This window comes from Apodemus sylvaticus, chromosome 7, assembly GCF_947179515.1.
Source record: "Apodemus sylvaticus chromosome 7, mApoSyl1.1, whole genome shotgun sequence".
Taxonomy (NCBI): Eukaryota; Metazoa; Chordata; class Mammalia; order Rodentia; family Muridae; genus Apodemus; species Apodemus sylvaticus.
Window position 1 is genome coordinate 63,940,906 of NC_067478.1, and position 20,223 is coordinate 63,961,128.

Here is a 20,223-nt window from a genome sequence, read left to right on the forward strand (position 1 = left end):
ATTTCTTCACTCATTATAAGGGAGAACAGAAAGCCGGGCGGTGGTGGTGCATGCCTCTAATCCCAGTGCTTGGGAGGCAGTTCCAGGACAGCCAAGGCTACACAGAGAAACCCTGTCTCAAAAAAAAAAAAAAAAAAAAAAAAAAAGGAAGAAAAGTTAAGACAGTGAGTGGGTTTGGTCGTCATTTCCATTCCTATAGGCTGAATGAACACTGTGTAAGTCACATAACTTGAATAGGCTTCAGCTGAATTTTTTTTTTTTTTTTTTTGAGACAGGGTAGAAACCCTACACAGAGAACTGTGTAGCCCTGGCTGTCCTAGAACTTACTCTGTAGACCAGGTTGGCCTCAAACTCAGAAATCCTCCTGCCTCTGCCTCCCAAGTGCTGGGATTAACTTAAAGACATGTGCCACCACTGCCCAGCCTGGTGATAGTTTTTATAGATGATAATTTTTATCAGCTAAAGGTTGGTAGCTATGCTTATTACTTTAGTGTTCTTAGGCAGAGGGCAGACACAGCTGGACACTTACTTAGCCTTGTTCCTCATTTTGTTAGATTTCAGAGCAATTTTTCAGTATTTACCACCATATTGAATTTGAAAATGCAGAACAACTTACCTGTAAGTCATAGGGCTTTCCAGCCCTCACTAAAAAACTCAGCAATATACTGGTGTGTGCAAAGTGAACATTCTCATCCAAGAACCCGTGTAAGAGGAGTAGACGGTTTGGCCTAGAGGAATAAAAATATTAGAGGATTAGGATAGAAGAGGAGCGTGCCACTGACCTCCAAGTCCTTTAACCTACAGACAGTAAGGGACTGTTGGGGGACGGCTCCCTGTTTTCAGTATTAAACCTGTAAGATCAGAGGTTACATGTAATGAATAGAACAGCACCGTCAGCATCTGAGTAGCACTCACTACGTGTTCCTAGAACATGCCGGTGAAAACACTTAAGTTCACAGACTCTCTTCCACTCTGACACAATTACACACTTAATTTCTTTCAGCATAAGCAACTGCTTCAAATATAACATGTAAAAATAAATAAACCTAACTATATTTTAAAAATTCTCCCAATATGGTATCTGAATTAGCCTTTAACTTGGCTCTGAGTGCAACTCCAGTGGTTTAGCAGCTAGCAGTAAAACACTTGTCTATGCAATGGTTTGGGCTCAATCCCCAGTACTGAGGAAGAAAATTTTTTTAGTATTTATAAAACATTCATTTTAATTTTCAGTATTTAGTTTGTATCATTATGCTGAAAGTTTTTAAAACATCACTTAAAACTGACAGCTTTAACTGTAAAGCGTGAACTTACTCTGAGGGGAACTTCTCCGCTTGCATGGCCACAGACCCTAGGTAATAGCCCTGCTCATTCTGGTCCGGGTGGCCCATATAGCGCTCCGTGTACCCTGTATCATAGAAGATCCACAGAGTGACGGGAGCCCCAGCAATGGCAACCTGCACATGAGAACAAGGATGGTCAGGGTGCCCCAGGAAGAGGGCTAGCAAAGATAACTTACAGCCGCAAACACATGCGCTAAAATTATCCTTGCACTGCTTTAGCCCCACTGCTGGGCACACGACTCAGCACAGGCAGAAGCCTGAAGGTAGGTGCCAAGGTCACAAATCTGATACTCCGTGAGTCAATAAGCTTCATGTCCCACAGGCACACCCTGCACCAGACCCTGAAACTGGGACAGCTGAAACACAAGCATGAGTTCTTTATCCAAAGCAGATACTGAAGGAGACATCTTTGAGAACCCATCCCCCACTGGGAACAGGTGTGAACCTCATCTACAGCACCCACTGCGGTGGGCACGCCTGTAATCCCAGCACTTGGGAGGCAGAGGCAGGCGGATTTCTGAGTTTGAGGCCAGCCTGGTCTACACAGAGAAACCCTGTCTCAAAGAAAGAAAAAAAAAAGCACCCACTGTTTCACATTTCTGCTTCCTTTTAGCTTTTTCTTTTTTTTAACTTAAGCAATACAGAATTTAAAATGATTGGAGTATATGTAAATAAAACGCTTCATTTTAAAGCTTCTATTTTGTTATATATTTATTTTAATTAATTTCCTATGTTTTCCAGATAGTGTTTCATTAGGTAGTCCAGACTGGCCTTAGGCTGGCAACTCTTCTGCTGCTTTGTCTTTCGCAGGTCCCAGGATTACAGGTGCATGTCACTGTGCCTGGCTATTTTGTTCCTAATAATTATTTCCCATAAACAGGGCAGAGTGCTGCACACCTGTGATCCCAGCACTCAGAAGGTGCAGGCAGAAAGACTAGAAGTTCAGATTATCTTCAGCCATACAGTAAATTAGAGGCCAGCTTGTCTTAAACTCCAAAACAAAAAATAAAAAATGGATCATTTCGAAGAACTATATATTACTGATATAAAAATTACTGCTCTTAATTTGTATTTTTACTATTTTTTTTAAACTTGGTTATCTAGCTATCTATGTGCTTAGGAAGGTCAGTTTGTTCTTCCATTGTGTGGGCACTGAACTCAGTGTTAGGCTTGGTGGTGGGTATTTTACCTGCTGGACCACCTCTCTACACCCTGCCTTTTTTTAACATTAAAAAAATGACACTTTTATACAAGTGTGTATTGCATGGGCGCACACATTAGGCTGCACGGCTGCGGAGGGCGAGGACAACTTGGAGGAGTTGGCTCTTTCCTCTCACTACTTGAGTCCCAAGGATCAAACCCAGGTTGCCAGGCGTGGCATCAGGCTTCCTTGCTATTTTCTTAGTAATTATCATCTTTATATAGCCTTTTTAGTACAAAGTCCTAAGAACTGGAGGAATTATAAGCATGTAAATATTCAGTTCACTCAACATGATTTGTTTAGGGCCCTGTGCTGGACACAGATCTACTGAGGACTTACTAAGTAAAGCACTGCTGGCTGCTAAGGATAGACTAGGGCGTAGGAAAAAGATGTACTTTAGTAATTAAACAGATAGTTACAATCCAGTAACTGAGTGTGGTTTACTAATCATGACTTTTAATCTTTGGCATATATAAGTAGTTATAAATTGGTGCTCAAGCTAACAAGTGTTTAAAAAGCTATGTTAACACAAAAGATACATTTCCCAAGTTGTAAAACATATAAAACCAACATTCTACAATATTGGCAACACTGTGAACCTTTAAAAAAAATTATTGGGGGCTGGAGAGAATGTTCAGTGGTTAAGAGCACTGATTATTCTTCCAGAGGTCCTGAGTTCAATTCCTAGCACCCACATTGTGGCTCACAACCATCCGTAATGAGATCTGACGTCCTTTCCTGGAGTTTCTGAAGACAGCTATATTGTACTTACATATAATAAATAAATAAAACTTTTTTAAAAAAAATCATTTTCAGGTGTCTTTGATTAACAGAGAATTCTAATTACAAAAAGAGAGCTGGGTGGTGGTGGTGGTGTTCAACTTTAATCCCAGCACTTGGGAGGCAGAGGCAGGTGGATTTCTGAGTTCCAGGACAGCCAGGGCTATACAGAGAAACCTTGTCTCGAGAAAAAAAAAACAAAAACAAAAAAAACAATCAAAAACTGAAATACAACAACAGCTACGTACCCGGAAGATATCCGACCTCTGCATTAATGCCATCAGGGAGAGGTAGCCGCCATAGGACCAGCCGTGGATGCCCACTCGATCCAAGTCAATGAAGTCATACTGAGATGCTAGGTACTGGAGTCCTTCTACTTGATCATCAATTTCTATTTGACCCTGTCAAAAAAGGGGGAAAGCTCACTGGTTCTGGTGTACACTAGCCTTAGAGAATTCTTTGTAAAGCTGCTTCATGCTTTTACTAAAACTTCCTGGAAGAGTTTCTCTTTTCAGATTAGAGTTTATTAACAGGTGATATTCTATTTTGCCTCAGGAAATGTAAAATAAAAATGCTTCTATAGGTAAGGACCTGCTACTTCTCTTGCTCCACTGGCTGGTGGGGGTTTAGTCACCAGGCCTTTCCTGTCACTGTCCCTAGCTACAGTGTGTCTCCCACCCTATTTGTTCTGTTGTCTGCTAAGAGGCCAGCAACTTCCTTGTAACAAGCCTTCCTCTATCCAAAGACAAAAATTCAGCCCCTTTAAGAGATTAATTTTACTTCCTCCTTTTAGCACTTAAGTGCAGTAGAACAGAGCGCATTGCCCCAGAGGCCCTAACTTCCCCTTTTCCAGCATGTTACCTCTAGCAAAGTTCTGGATGGCTTATTTCCTGCCAGTTCCACCCAGGGTATCACTTGGCCTGCCAGTGCACACAGTCTCACTTTGCTGAGCCAAAACCAAAAATAAAACAACCAAAAACTTACATGAGAATACAACTTAATGTCAAAGAACTGTCTGTGGGAGTGCATCCCATGTCTTACTCAGCATGTCCAACACACTGGCAACCACAGGGACTGCCTTACAGTGCAAAAGGAACATCGGCCTGTCATCATTTCCCAAAGCAGCAGAAAGGACCTGGGGCACCTCTAAAAGGTAGCATTTAAAGCTTCCTGCAGAGAGAAAGAGGCTTGTCACAAGGAAGGAAAAACCAGTTGGTTTCTCTCTTCACAGAGGACAGAACAAATCTCAAGTATTCCTTAGCCGGTATATGGTTCTCTGCAAGCTACTTTGTGGGGCTGCTTTGTGGGGAGGTGCAGGTACAACCTAGAAGAGTATTTTTGTACAGAAGTGGTTCTACCTCAGTTCCTGGGTATTACATACAGGTATCCAGGAGTGGGGATAATGTAAACCCAACTGTGCCTTCCTTCCCACTGCTCAATTCTAACACGTGTTCCCTAACTGTCACCTAGGTCCTCCCCCAACTCAAAGCAAATGAAACATCTGAAAAGAAAGTGCTCTATGTTCACACACCATTTTATATTTAAAGGCGCCTTCAAATTTAAGCCCTCGGTGACAGGATCCCCTGTTGTCTATCACGACAACCACGTATCCCAGGGAGGCCAGGGTGTTCAGGCGGAAATACTTGACTCCTTTAAACCGGTTGTTCACCAGCTGCACCTGGAAGAGAAGCACATCTTCAGTGGAGTTCCATGGCAGCATCCAGAGCATGAGCTGGGGCTCCACTGCGGTACAGCAAGCTGAGCTCCCTTCCCATCACCTCCCTTTGAATTGTGAGTGTCAAGGGGTCGAGTTTTAAACCTGCTCAAGTCTAGGCATGTTTATGTTGTTCACAGCCTCACAGCCAATACCAAACAATTGCAGACTTCATTCTAGCTCAGATAATTAAGATTTAAGTAAGGTAAGATAATCCACCCCACAGTGAAAGTTGCCAAATTATCCATACCAAAAAATATGTCATTTAATTAACAGTGACAAGGACAATTAAGAACATCTTCTTGCCCCATTTGTCTCTTCTGGAGTTGCTGCTGCTGACAGTGAGGAGATGCAGCATTTTAATGAACACCTATCAGTCCAGGTATCTCTCTCCTGTTAGGCAAGTTGGTGTAAAAGTATCATGATTTTTAAATCACTTTGTCACCCTAGAGACTACCTTTCAAAGTGACAGAGAGAGTGACTGCGTCTGGGGCTGTACTAGGAATGGGGCTATACTACTGAAAGGAGGAGAGAGCCACGCCCTGCACGCTCATGTTTCAGTCAATTCAGGGCACTCATGAACTGGCGGTCCCGTGGGATCAGACAGAGCTGAAGATGTCTAATGACAGCACAGCTGGCGTGACACGGTGCATTACTCCTGGGTTTGGGGCAATGTGAGTGTAAACAAGCTACTGCACTGCCAGTGTTCTGAGGGCGCACTGAACAATGGCTGCTAACAGATGACTAGGTGTGTTGGACTGAACCAACACATGTTAACCACTTAACTTAATCACTAAGCTACAGCCTTAGGTCTCGCTTTTGTTGTTGTCGTTGTTGTTTTTGAGATAGGGTGTCCCTGTATAGCCCTGGCTGTCCTAGACCTCGATCTGTAGTCCAGGCTCTCCTTGAACCCATATAGATCAATCTGCCTGTCTCTAACCCTGCCCCGTACCCCTGACATCCCCCCTACCCCCAAGTCCTGGGATCAAAAGTATAGCTAGCCCACCACTACCACCCAGCCCTCAAGTCCCTTTATATTTTTATTTTTATAGAGTCTGAAGTTGTCATGGCTGGACTTGAACTCATTCAATATGTGAGTCAAGTTTTGAACTTGTAATCTTCCTGCTTCTGCCTCTAGCTCCCCCAGAGCTGAGATTATAGGTGTGCACCACAAGGCTCATACTATATTTTTTTAACTCACTATTTGGAGTGTCCTCTTGCGAATGTTAATAAAAAGAGTTTAGAGTTATTTGTCTTGCCCAATCATGGATTGAATAATTAGTATGCAGAAAGTCCTGGGTTCATGCCCAGTGCCATATGCACAAAAAGTTTCATATATTAGAACAATGTGGTTTCACTGCAGCAGCCTTACACATTTGCATGCTTGTTGCATGCCAATACTGCATGAAGAAGTCACACCAAGTGTACCAGCTAGGTTTTTATTAAGCATATACTCTATACTTGTCCAATGATGAAATAGCCTCGTGACATTTCCCAGAAAGCTTCTGAGTTATAAAGCAACAAGAGACTGTAGTTAGTAGTTCTGGACACTAAGATAGACATTGAAAAGAGGTTCTGATAAAAATGAGGATCCAGACATGGTGGTACATGCCTTTAATCCCAGCTCTTGGGAGGCAGAGGCAGTCAGATCTCTGTGAATTCAAGGCCATCCTGGCTTAAAAAGTGAGTTCTAGGCCAGGCAGGACTATACATTGAGACCCTATCTCAAATAAAGAAAGTAGATGGAGAGATGGCTTAGTGGGGGAAAAGCCTGCTGCACAAGTCAGGTGGTCTGAGCTTGATTTCTGGAATCCATTAAAGGCAGGAGAAAAATGCACAAAGTTCTCTGGTTTCCACACACACACAGTAGCACACTACCTCCCTGCATTGTGTATGCACGCATATAAACACAAAATAATGAGAGGGCTGGGGAGGCAGGTGCACCAAAGCCTACAGTTTGAGCTACTAAGGAGGTTGAGTCAGGAAGCCCACTTAAGACTGGAGTTCTGGCTAGCCTGGGAGATAAAGTAAGACCACATCTCAAAACAAAACAAAACAAAACAAAACACAAAAGCCCTTAAATCATGGGGTATCGCACAAATATATGCAATTATTACATTAGTTTAAAAAGAAATTAGGGAGAACTGTTTTCTTTTCTTTTCTTTCTTTCTTTTTTTTTGTTTTTTGGATTTGTTTTTTTTCTAGACAGGGTTTCTCTGTGTAGCCCTGGCTGTCCTGGAACTCACTCTGTAGACCAGGCTGGCCTTAAACTCAGAAATCCACCTGCCTCTGCCTCCAGAGTGCTAGGATTAGAGGCGTGTGCCATCAGCACCCCACCGGTGGAGAACTGTTCTCTAGATCAGCTATGCCATCCCCCTGCCTCTGCTCACATGAAGTCCCCGCCCTGCCCTGCTAACTGAGGACTTTATGTATTCTCTCCTATGCTACCATGTATCTGCATGTTGTGAAATGTCCATTCCAGTATTTAATTTTTAAAAACTCAGTTATTAGCACACATAAGCTGGACTTGCAGCTATTAATAACAATTAAAAAGAGGAGCTGGTGCCGGGCGGTGGTGGCTCACGCCTGTAATCCCAGCACTCTGGGAGGCAGAGGCAGGTGGATTTCTGAGTTCGAGGCCAGCCTGGTCTACAAAGTGAGTTCCAAAACAGCCAGGACTATACAGAGAAACCCTGTCTCAAAAAAAAAAAAAAAAAAAAAAAAAAAAAAAAAAAAAAAAAGAGGAGCTGGTGGTGGTGCACGCTTTTAATCCCAGCACTCAGGAGGCAGGGCAAAGGCAGGTGCATCTCTGCCAGTTCAAGGCCAGTCTGGCCTACAGAGTGAGTTGTAGGATAGCTAGAGCTACACAGAGAAACCCTGTCTTAAAAACAAACAAGCAAAAATGTATTCTTATTACTGTGGGGTATGCATATGTATACTAATTATCCATGCAAGCATCTGAGGGGGAGGGGACACTTTTGTGACTCATGGCTCAGGAAATGTCTGAGACTGTCAGGCTTGCATGTGTGGAGAACTCATCAACCTGCTGAGCTATCTTCCTGGTAGAAAGGTTTTCTTACATTTTATTTATGTGTGTATGTTTTATTGTTTGTTGTGGGTTGTTTTTCTTGATTTTCTCAGAACAGGGCCTTACTATGTATCCCGAGCTGTCCTCAACAGTTTGGCCTTGAACATAGGTTTGCCTGCCTGTTTCCTATTAAAGACACACACCATCACAGCCCACTAAATTTTACATTTCTAAATTTTTAAAAGATTTATTTATGTATTTTATGTAAATGAGTGCCCTATCTGCATGTATACTGCATGCCAGAAGAGGGCATCAGCTACCATGTGGTTGCTGAGAATTGAACTCTAAACCATTAAACAATCTTTCCAGCCCCAAAATTTTCTATTTTTAGCAGAAGTTTAATTTATATTGCTCCTGATGTATGTCAATAGCTATAATGCAGGCTATGACTAATTTGCTTATGAAACATACTTAATGACAGTAAATAATTTAACATGATATACAACATAGTAATGCTCATTATCTGGAGAGTTGATAGCTTTGTTAGGGCTTTACTTTCACCTTATTTTCTATACAATATGAGGTTTAGATGTATCAGAGAGTAAGTAATTGAATGTAATTATACAGGATATTACTGAGTCCAAGAATAGCATTATAAAAATGGTGTAATCAGCTGGGCGGTGGTGGCGCACGCCTGTAATCCCAACACTCTGGGAGGCAGAGGCAGGTGGATTTCTGAGTGCGAGGCCAGCCTGGTCTACAGAGTGAGTTCCAGGACAGCCAGGGCTATACAGAAAAACCCTGCCTTGAAAAAACCAAATCAAAAAAACTCCCAAAAAACCCACAAAAACAAACCAAAAAAAAAAAAAAAATAGATAAATAAAAATGGTGTAATCATATTCTAATTTATTGAAGGATTCAACAGAAAATCTATATAAGCAGGTATAAATATCTTATTTTCAATTTTAATTTATTTTTGTGATGCTGGGACCTGTACCTGAAGCAAAAGTAAGCACTGGAGAGACTGACCACCAGTCCCATCTGTGATGCTCTGTTTAACAACAGTATTTATCTAGCAGTCACGTGCTAGTGTTCTGTACTCATTGCAAAGACCAGAGAAGAATGCTTCCGGGCGTCCTGGCCTATCACTCCTTTGCCTTATTCCTTTGAAAAGGGGTCTCTCACTGAGCCTGGAGCCAGGCAAACCTAGTGACCCTCCTGTCGTCACCCCTACAGGATGAGGGTTCCAGAGACCCAAACACACCCAGCCTTTTACCTGACATGAGGGCTGGGATTAGAACTCTTGCTTGCATAGCCAGTGGGTATTAATCTTCCTGCTGCTGCCTCCCAAGGGCTGGGATTAGAACATGTATATCACCATGTCCAGCCTTCAAATCCTATCTTAACTATCTAGACATTAAAAACCAAAACAAAAAACAAAAATCACACTTGGAGAGATGGTTAAGAGCACTTGCTGCTCTTCCAGAGGCCTCAGGTTCTATTCCCAGCTCCCACATGGAAGCTCACAATGTCTGAAACTACAGTCCAGGGGATCTGACACTCCTCTGAACTCTGCAGGCATCAGGTAGGCACATGATGCACATGAAGGAAGAAATACTCATACACATAAAGTAAAAATCACCTAAAAATACACATATGTATGTATGTATATGTATGTGTGTATGTACATGTATATGTATGTATGTACACATATACATACATATATATGAGCTTATATACTCACCTGGGGACCACCATATATGAAGAGTACAGTGGGGTATTTCTTTCCAGGTTGTAAGTCATGAGGCTTATACAACATTCCATACAGTGTAAATCCAGTGGTACTTTCAAAAGAAAAAATTTCTGGAGGGGTGTAGTCAGGAAGAGGACCTGTGGGTAGCAACAGAGCTATAAAAAATTTCTCAGAGGAGCTGTGCAGCCTGAAGTCCAAGAAGGAAGTATCAAACTCAGTCCCCGCCCACCAACAACTACTATCCCTCTCAGGTAAGACAAGCAATAAGTAGGTATTTAAAAGCAGAATGAATGAAGACCAACCTGTCTTTTTCAGATGTAGGCACACGGAGTTTTGCATAGGCCTTGGAGCCTAGGAGGTGTTTATGTACAGAACTAAATATCTGGTGCCAAGTTCAGTCTTCACTTACCGGTGGTTAAACCACACCTGACCAGCAACAGGCATGTATTTTAAGAAAGCTGTGGGCAGGGGACAAGAACCTTATATCTAGCTTAGTCATCTCCAGTTGTTAGCTCACTAAGGCTATACCATATTCTTCTCAGGGCCTGTGCTCAGTGATGTCACATTAAGCAGAGGTTATTACCATTTTGCCAACTATATTCCTGAACTTAAAGGACACGCAGACCTTTGGTCTGCACCAGTTTAAATCTTTTAAAAAATTATTTAATGGGGCTGGAGGGATAGCTCAGTGCTTAAGAGCACTGACTGCTCTTCCAGGGGACCTGGGTTCAATGTCCATTAGCCACAATGCAGCTCACAAATGTATGTAACTCCAGTTCAAGGTGATCTGATACCCCCACAGAGACATACATCCAGGCAAAAATCCAATGCACATGAAATTTTTAAAAATTACTAAAAAAATTCTTTTTCTTTTTCTTTCTTTCCTCTCCGCAACCCCTCTCTTTCTTGTTTCTCTCCATAGCCCTGGCTGTTCTGGAACTTGAACTTGTTTCAGGCTGGCCTCAAACTCAGAGTGCCACCTGCTTTTGTCTCCTCAGTGCTAAAATTAAAGGCATGTACCATTACATCCAGCTTCTTATTATTTGTGTGCTGCATAAAATGTGTACGTGTGTGGTGCAGGTATGAGTATAAAGGTTTCTATACCTGTGCACACTTATGTGTTGGCCAAAGAAAGACACCAGGTGCCCTCCCTCATCAGTTTCTGCCCTATTGCCTCAAAACAATCCCTGACTCAGAAACTTGCCATTTCTACCAGGCTGACTGACTGTTAAGGTCCTAGGATCCATCTATGTCCTCTCTCCAGTGCAGAATGACAAGTACACACAAGTATACCTGGCTGTTATACAGGCTCTGAGGATTTGAACTCAGGCCCTCGTGGTAGGACAGCAAGCACTTTTACCCGCTAAGCCATATCCTCAGCCCCACATTTCATTTTCTTTTCTTTTCTTTTCTTTTCTCTTCGATTTATTGAGAGAGGGTTTCTCTGTGTAGCTCTGGCTGTCCTACTCACTCTAGACCAGGCTGGTCTTCAACTCAGAAATCCACCTGCTTCTGCCTCCCAAGTGCTGGGATTAAAGGCGTGTACCATCACCGCCTGGCACCCCACATTTCTTTAAAAGATTTATTTATTTATGTATTCAAGCATACTGTATTCATGTACACCAGAAGAGGGTGTCAGACCCCACTACAGATGGTTGCGAGCCACCATGTGGTCACTGGGAACTGAACTCAGAACCTCTGGAAGAGCAGCCAGCACTCTTAACTGCTGAGCCATCTCTCCAAAACCCACAGCCCCACACTGATACTTAAATCTTTTAGTAAAAGTAACAAGTGAAAATACTTAACATAAAAATAGATTTAAAGATAAAGACACATAAAACAAGTCTATTCTTTACATGTAAAAAATTGTAGTGGCTGGCAGGGAGCGGCAGCACACACCTTTAATCCCACCACTTGGGAGCGCACACACATTAATATAAATAATATATTATTATTAAATAATTAAATATTATATATTATTATTAAATATAAAATAATAAAAATAAATCTTTAAAAAAAGGATTATGATAGTTATTTTTTTCAGTTGTGTCTGTGAGGGATTGTCTAGTCTAGGTTAATTGAAGAAGAACCCCATAATGTGGCTGGCATGACTGGGGTCCCTGACAGAACAGAAAGGAAAAGGGAGTTAGGAGCTGCATCTCTGCTTTCTGACTGTGCATACCATGTGACCGTCAGTCACCTAAAGCTCCCCTACTGCTCCATGACGCCCCTTCTTTCAGAATGTACATGGTACCATGAGTCAGAATGACCCTTTCCACAAATGTTTCTGTCAGCTATTGTACCACAGCAACTTATAAAGTGACTAATGCAGAAAGCAGATCAGCTCATGGCTGAAGTAATAGTACTTAGGAGGCCAAGGCAGGAGGATTGCTGAGTTTCAGGCTAGCCTGAGTTTCAGAATAAGGTCAAGCCTGTGCTATAGAATGAGAGCCTGTCTTCCTACAGTGCTCTTTGCTCCCACAGTAAGCATGTGTGCTAGCTACTATCAAGAGGACCACTGTGAGGACTTGAAACTTCCAGAAAGCATCCGGGTGGTTATTCTCTAAAGCTTTACCCTTTCTACTCCAAAGGTCTTACTTGTTTAGAATATATTATCTTAATCTACTTTTCAAAAAGGCTTTCCAGACATGTTCCTGCTCAGATGAGAGGCAACCCAGCTCATTCAGCAGTTAACAGAACAGGAAGTGAGGTGCACCTGAAGCTCTGTAGCTCAGGGACAGGTAGGGCTAAGCCATGAGAAGACAGCCCAAGAGACATGAACATAGACCACCAGCACAGTGCACTGTGATAGCAATCCTAGTTAAGCCCAGGTTCAGGGAAAGAGGTACCTGCTGAATCCAAAATGGTGGCCCAAAATTCCTTTGTCTTATGAACTGGGTCATCCTCAGGACTTGAGAGTTTGTAGAGGGACACACAATGCGGATTCTTCTGGTTGCTGTATTTACTTATAAAGAAGTCACAATGCTAGAGAAAAGAAAGACAAGAAGAAAGGAACGTTAGGGATGCTACCTGTGGTCACACACACTAATGCGGAGCAAGAGGACAGTGGGAGCTTGATAAATGACGCTAACACAAAGCTTTCCCTAAATGAGGCTTCTGGGGCCAATGTCACCACCTTTCACATTACTCAAAAGGAGTGTTATGTGAACACAGGCCTTCTGTGACAGGATCCCTCCCAACTGGGACACAGTACCCGGCTGAGGCAGCAGGAGTGTGAGTAGCCACGGTCAGTCAGCCTCACCACTTCGCCAGGGTTTGCATAACTGGTCACATACAGATGATGCTCCAAAGGAGAGTCTTTGGTGCCTTCAAAGTATACCAGCTTTCTGGCTTCATCAACCCAGATCTGCAAAAGTCACAGCACAAATCAATACTAGCACAGTTCTGACAAAGCCAACACCACCACAGCCCCATCTAGAACAGAATCAGCTGAGTTCTTAGACTTGGGCTTCTTTTGTCTTTTTTTTTTTCTACCAGTGATAATGTGAGCTGGTTTTCCTTATGGCTAAAAACATATCTTATCCAAAAAGTAAAAAGCTGAGTTCCACAGTTTTGGGTTAATGTCCTGACCAAGTTCATTGTATACTTTCCTTAAGAATGATTTCCTTAGCAGCCAGACATGGTGGCGCACACCTGTAATCCCAGCACTTGGGAGGCAGAGGCAGGCGGATTTCTGAGTTTGAGGCCAGCCTGGTCTACAGAGTGAGTTCCAGGACAGCCAGGGCTACACAGAGAAATCCTGTCTTGGGAAAAAAAAAACAAAACAAAACAAAAAAAAGATTTATTTCCTTAGCGGCCAGGCGTGGTGGCACACACATTTAATCCTACCACTTGGGAGGCAGGTGGATTTCTGAGTTTGAGGTTAGCCTGGTCTACAGAGTGAGTCAGGACAGCCAGGGCACATAGAGAAATCCTGTCTCGAAAAAAACAACAAAAAAACCCAACAAACAAACAAACAAACAAAAAAAGAATTATTTCCTTATAGAAAATCCCTCTGGGGAAATACCCTATACAACACCTCATTTGCCCAGTTAGAAAAGATTAATTTGGGTGGGTGGGAGAACAGAGGGAGGGAAGGAGGCTTATGGGACTTTCGGGGAGTGGGGGGGGCTAGAAAAGGGGAAATCATTTGAAATGTAAATAAAAAATATATCGAATAAAAAAAATAAAAATAAAAAAGAAAAGATTAACTTTATTTTTCTCCTAGCTTAGTACTTTTTTTTTTACATCTTTCCTATAAATTTGCAAAAGCATTTTATCTACCAAGCTGAGAAATAACTGAAATCAACCAGCTTCAGTAACAGTGTAGTTTATAAATAACTAAGGATAGGACTTATTAAATATAAATAAAGAATATATATGATTAAAAAGAAAGGATAGGATTTATTGTAAACACTGACACTGGAGAAGACCCAGTGTCCCCAGCCCTAGATAAGAACTTTTAAGTTACTGACACAGAATCTACTTAATATTCTACACAAACTACAACAATCTAAAACAGTTTTCTTTTTTAAAGATTTATTTATTATTATATGTAAGCATATTGTAGTTGTCTTTGGATACCCCTGAAGAGGACATCAGATCCCATTACAGATGGTTGTGAGCCACCATATGGTTGCTGGGAATTGAACTCAGGACCTCTGGAAGAGCAGTCAGTGCTCTTAACCTCTGAGTCATCTCTCCAGCCCCTAAAACAGTTTTCTTTCATTGTTACTTTAAAAATATTCTACTAGCCTACTGAAAATTTATTAGAATTTAAGATGCTTTACAGAAATAAAGGAGAGTCTAAAAATATCTTAAATGTCTGTCTGTTTCTCATATACATGCCCACACATGCTTCATTAACTTTTTAAAGTATATGCATCCATCCCTAAATGAACACAGTTGCTGTAGGAAACAAACATTCAAGAATCCCCACAGGCATGTGTAATCTCTCCAGAAGGTCAGGGCTAGTTTTACTGCAGAGGGACTCAGGCTCCCTACACTGTCCTCAACCCTTATGCAAGTTCGTGTTCTTTGTCTCACGTGAGAACGTCTATCCAGTAGGACTAGACTCTGCAGGAATGTTTCTAACGTGGCCTTGACATGCTCTATTCCTAGTCTGGACTGCACTCCCAGCATCACCTCAGCTCCAAGTCACCTGGGCTGGAACCTGAAAGCTTTACAGCTGCTGTTGTGAGAAGTCTGAGCAAAACAGAGGGACTTGTAAAAGCTGAGGAGGACAAGAAACGAAGCAAACATACAGAGAAATAGGGAAGAATTTGAGAGGAACAAATGCCACAAAAACTAGAGTGATGCGGAAATGGATGTACACAGGGGGAGTCATTTAGGTTGTCCAAATAAATCCTGGGTTCATTCTATTCTGGAGTTTATGTCAGAATCATCTAGTAGCTCTTAACTCCAACTACTAGAATTCCTGCAATTAAATAAATTGTTTTGTGTATCTCTGCCTGTGTGTGTGTGTGTGTGTGAGCATAGGCTTGCACAAGTGTGAAGCAGCATGCATGTGGCAAATAGAGGACAAAATGTGGGAGTCACACCTGTCCTTCTACCATGAAGGCTCCAGGAACGCAACCCCGGCTGTAAGGCTCAGCAGCAAGTGCCTTCACCTACAGAGACATCCCAACAGCTCAGGAAATTTACGTCAGCATAATTTTTGTTATTAGAACCTAGAATTCCACAATGAGATTCATGGCCTGTCTACTCTACAAAGTGAAGTTCAGAGCCAACCAAGAAGCTTAGCAAGAAAGGCCCAATCCCAAAATAAGAACACAAGAATAGCTGGGATGTAGCTTAAATCTAGAGCATGTGCCCAGTGTCTCCAGGCTGAGTCTAATCCCTAGTGTTAACTCAGAAACTCACAAACAAATGTTCTCATTGAATTGTTACACGGAAAGCCACATGCTCAGCGCAGAGCTCTTCCCTGTTAACCTAAGCTAAAAAGGTTAAATCTGTGAAATAACAGGTAAATAAAAGAAAATCTCTACCTCAGGAATGCTAAATATAATTTCCAATTAAAAACATGAGCAGTCTATCATGTCTAAAAATAATTTTCAGGTTATTTGCTAACTCACAACTTTGTTAAACTCTAAACACACAAATTGTTTCCTTACCAAAAGCAATAATATATCTAAAAATGGTGATCTTGTTCTGGAATGATGGTCAGTGCTTAAAGCACTGGCTGCTCTTTCCCAAGACTTTGGTTCTAGTCTCAGCAGGTGCAGGGAGCTAACAACTGTTTGTAACTCCAGTTCTAGGGGATCTGACACACTCTTCTGGTCTCCACCAGGTGTGCATGTGGTACACAGACATACATGCCAGCAGAACACTCACACACAAAGAATAATATAATAATTGAAGGGACTGGAGAGATGGCTCAGCGGTTAAGAGCACTGACTGCTCTTCCAGAGGTCCTGAGTTCAAATTCTGGCAACCACATGGTGACTCACAACTATCTGTATCGAGATCTGACACCCTCTTCTAGAGTGTCTAAAGACAGCTACAAGTGTACTTACATATAATAAATAAATCTTTAAAAAAATAATTGAAAATGGCAGTCTTTACTAACTAGAATGTATCTTATGACTGTCGCCATAAAATAGGTGAGCTTTATACTTTAAAATAAACCTTTTCAAACACAGGGTCTTGCTATATGGCCCTGGCTATCTTGAAGATTGCTATGCAGACCAGGCAGGCTGGCCTCAAGCTCACAGAGCTTCACCTGCCTCTGACTCCCAAGTAAGAAAAGGTGTGAACCCCACACCCCGATTAAATTAACATTTTCCCCTTGTAACATCTTGCATTCCCTTAGGCCCTAACTCAGCATTGTAAAACACAACTGGGGCCCCCCACACACTGTATTATTCATTTTTCTGCACTATATATGCAGAGCAGAGGTTGACCAAACATATTAGAATAAAAAGACATACATTAGATCCATGCCGGCCAAGTACTTCCCATTCACCACTGGTAATTGCTATTTCCTCTTTGATAGGACACTTGAAATCACCTGAAGATGAATACAATCAAAATTCAGTACTTTATTACAGATCATAAGCAAATGAAACAACGTAGAAAAGTTTTCTAAACTGTCTTTTCCAAAAAGCTGCAATAGAACAAAACCAAAATCATCAATGTTAGGTTTGAGGTAATGAAAATGTTTTGTTGGTCATATTGTATTAAATAGTATTTAGTTATTTCAAATAATTTAGTTATTAAAAATTACAGCTAAAAAAACCAGCTAGGCATGGTGGCACACACTTTTAATCCTAGGACTTGGGAGGCAAGGGGAGGTGGATCTATCTCTGCAAGTTTGAGGCCAGCTTGGTCTTCATAGTGAGTTCCAGGACAGCCAGGGCTACACAGTAAGACCCTGTGTCAAACAAACAAACAAACAAACAACAACAAAACCAACTAACAAGGTTTCAAAATGTTCAAGAATGATGACTAAAAAAAAAAAAAAACCCCAAAACAAAAAACAAAAACTCATGTAGAAAGTCTGAAAACAGAAAAATACATCCTTTGAAGCAGAGTTTTACTATATAACCTGGCTGCCCTGGAACTGGCTATGTACCAAGAACTGTCCTAGAACTCACAGAGATGTACCCACTCCTAGCCTCCTCAGTGCTGGAATCAAAGGAGTGTGCCACCACACCCAACCAAAATAGATTATTATGGTAAAGCCAGAAAACAGCCCCTGTCTTCTGGGATACTGATCCCCCATGGAGGTTTACTAAGCTGACAAGAAAGGCATTTGTTCTGGAAATGCAAACAAACCATTTTAAAAGTAAAGAAGAAAAAAAAAATTAATGCAATTCTTTTTCATTTGCCAAAAAATAAACTGACCATTTTTAACCACAGTAATGTCAAATGTCCCATGTGCCTGCCTGAGAGTCTGTCTAGATGGGGTCAGAGGTCTAATGAAGAGATTGAAAAATGAAAACCATTTCTCTCTTCCAGCTGCTAAGATTTCTGGCAACAGCTAAGGATGGTGAATTAAGAAATCAACCAGAAAAAAAACATGGTTTTTCTGAGACACAGAAGTGTAGCTTGCTATTTTATGAAGGGGAAATGAAGTGTTATATATATCACTATGAGCAACAGGCATTTCACATCACAGCTATGACAGGGAGAAAGAATGAGAAAGGGAAAAAAAACCAAACCAAATGAACACACTTACAAAGTAAAAACTCCTGAGATGAAGCAATTAAAAAAATACATACATACATACATACATACATACATACATACACACACACACACACATACATACATGGCCAAGCATGGGCAGTGGGGGTGCTGATGGGAGCAGGGACCTGGTTGTGAGGTTGGTGTTCACTGAGTAGTAACAGAGATACATTATTGCTTCAGAAGAACTGTTTTAGCCCTTTGCTCCTTCTTCCTGAGTGAGTGCACTTACTCCTGAGCAACAGAGGAACTAGTAAGGCAATTTTAAGTCCAGGGCTAAGCTAAGCTCATGGAAAGAAACTCTAGGATATATAAGACCTGGTCTATCTTCAAAGAAAAATACATAGTCATATATAGTATTTACTTGGTTGGATTCAAGCTCACTGCTCCTCAAATGCCAGTAATTAAAAGATCATTCAGAAAAACCTAAGATCCAAAGGACTTAAATAGGTATTTCTCTCACCATTAGGGAACCTGTATCAAAACCAACAGATGCCTCTTCAGGCCAACTTGGTGATTTCTGTGAGGCTAGTTACTCAGTCATCTTCTCAGCCTGTCTCAAACTAAACCCAAAAAGAGCTAGGGATATAGCTCAGTGACACAGTCTAAGGCTTGGTCTCTAGTATGGCAATCATGTGTATGAAAAGAAAGAACATAAATGGAAAATACCACTTTATATCTATTAGAATGACTATTAAAAAAAGAAAGCCAGGCGGGTGTAGTGGCACATGCCTGTAATCCCAGCACTTGAGAGGAAGAGGCAGGTGGATTTCTGAGCTCAAGAACAGTCTGGTCTACAGAGTGAGTTCCAGGACAGCCAGGGATACACAGAGAAACCCTGTCTTGAAAAACAAAAACAAAAACAAAAACAAAACAAAAAAACAAAACAAAACAAACCCAGGGGCTGCAGAGACAGCTCAGCAGTTAAGAGCACTTGTTCTGGTAGAGGGCCCAGGTTTGGTTCCCAGACTGACATGGTGGCTCACAACCATCTGTAACTTCAGTTCCAGGTTATCTATTCCTTCCCCTGACTTCTACAAGCACCAGGCACACATGTTATACACAGGCATACATGCAGACAAAATGTTCATACATGTAGGAATTAAATAAATAAACATATCCCCCAAACAGAAACAAACAAGCCCACAGAGAAACGAAAGCTCTTGTATATTGCCATTAGGAATATAAGAAGTGTGATCCTGGGCTGGAGAGATGGCTCAGCAGTTAAGAGTGCTGACTGCTCTTCCAGAGGTTCTGAATTCAATTCCCAGCAACCACATGGTAGCTCACAGCCATCTGTAGTGGGATCTGATGCCCTCTTCTGGTGTGTCTGAAGAGAACAATGTGCTAAATAAAGAAATCTTTTAAAAAAGTGTGACCCTTACCATTGGCTTGCTAATAATGAAATTTAAATAGAAGATCTGAGTCATGCATGACCTTCTGGTAGCTATTCCCAAAACAATGGAAAGCCAAGGGAGGAACATACATGGTCATAGCAATGTCATATGAAGCAACCCAGAAATGCTGGATAAACAAATACATATACTACATATACTACATATATGACATATACTACATATAGGTATATATGTAGTTTAAAATTTTATTTTTTAAATATATAGTTTTAAAAGCTTTATTTATTTTTATTATATGTGTATGTATGAACGCCTGCAAATAGGCATGTGTATCTCATGTGTGCCTGGCCACTGTCCATGGAAGATAGAGGGCAGCACTGGACCCCCTGGCCTGGGGTTATGGGTGATTGTGAGCAGCCATATAGGAGCTGGGAATAGAATCTAGGCTGTCTGCAAGAACAGCAAGTACTCTTAACCTCTGAGCTCTCGCTCTAGGATCCCTATATTAGTTTTTTTTTTTTTTTTTTTAAAAACGTTTTTAAAGCCTAGTATAGTGGCACAAGGTTTCAATCCCAAACTTTCACTTGGGAGGCAGAGTACCTGATTTGCATAATAAGTTCTAGGGCAGCCAGACCTGTGTAGTGAGACCTTGTCTTTTTTTTAAAAGTTATTTATGTATACAAATAACCTGGAGTTCTTTTCTTTTTCAGTTTCAGTATATGCACTGACAAGTATATGTGCGCTCATTTCAAACCAATTAAAAATTTAATCAAGGCAAAAAAGGTCATAAAAATAGGTATTCTAATCACTCAGAGATTACCCACTATTAATAACATTATGT

General features: G+C 41.4%; 1 protein-coding gene across 4 annotated transcripts in view; it reads right to left on the reverse strand.

Moving 5' to 3' along the window:
* Dpp8 (dipeptidyl peptidase 8) overlaps nt 1-20,223 on the reverse strand; it is a 53,406-nt gene that overhangs the window by 6,456 nt on the left and 26,727 nt on the right. For all 4 annotated transcript variants that reach the window (XM_052188026.1, XM_052188022.1, XM_052188025.1 and 1 more), the window contains 8 exons: nt 16,770-16,849; nt 13,034-13,186; nt 12,669-12,804; nt 9,811-9,956; nt 4,856-5,002; nt 3,573-3,725; nt 1,315-1,457; nt 617-728 (listed from right to left, as the gene is read on the reverse strand). In XM_052188026.1, coding sequence (XP_052043986.1) covers nt 617-728; nt 1,315-1,457; nt 3,573-3,725; nt 4,856-5,002; nt 9,811-9,956; nt 12,669-12,804; nt 13,034-13,186; nt 16,770-16,849 — 1,070 coding nt within the window. The remainder of the gene's footprint in view (nt 1-616; nt 729-1,314; nt 1,458-3,572; nt 3,726-4,855; nt 5,003-9,810; nt 9,957-12,668; nt 12,805-13,033; nt 13,187-16,769; nt 16,850-20,223) is intronic.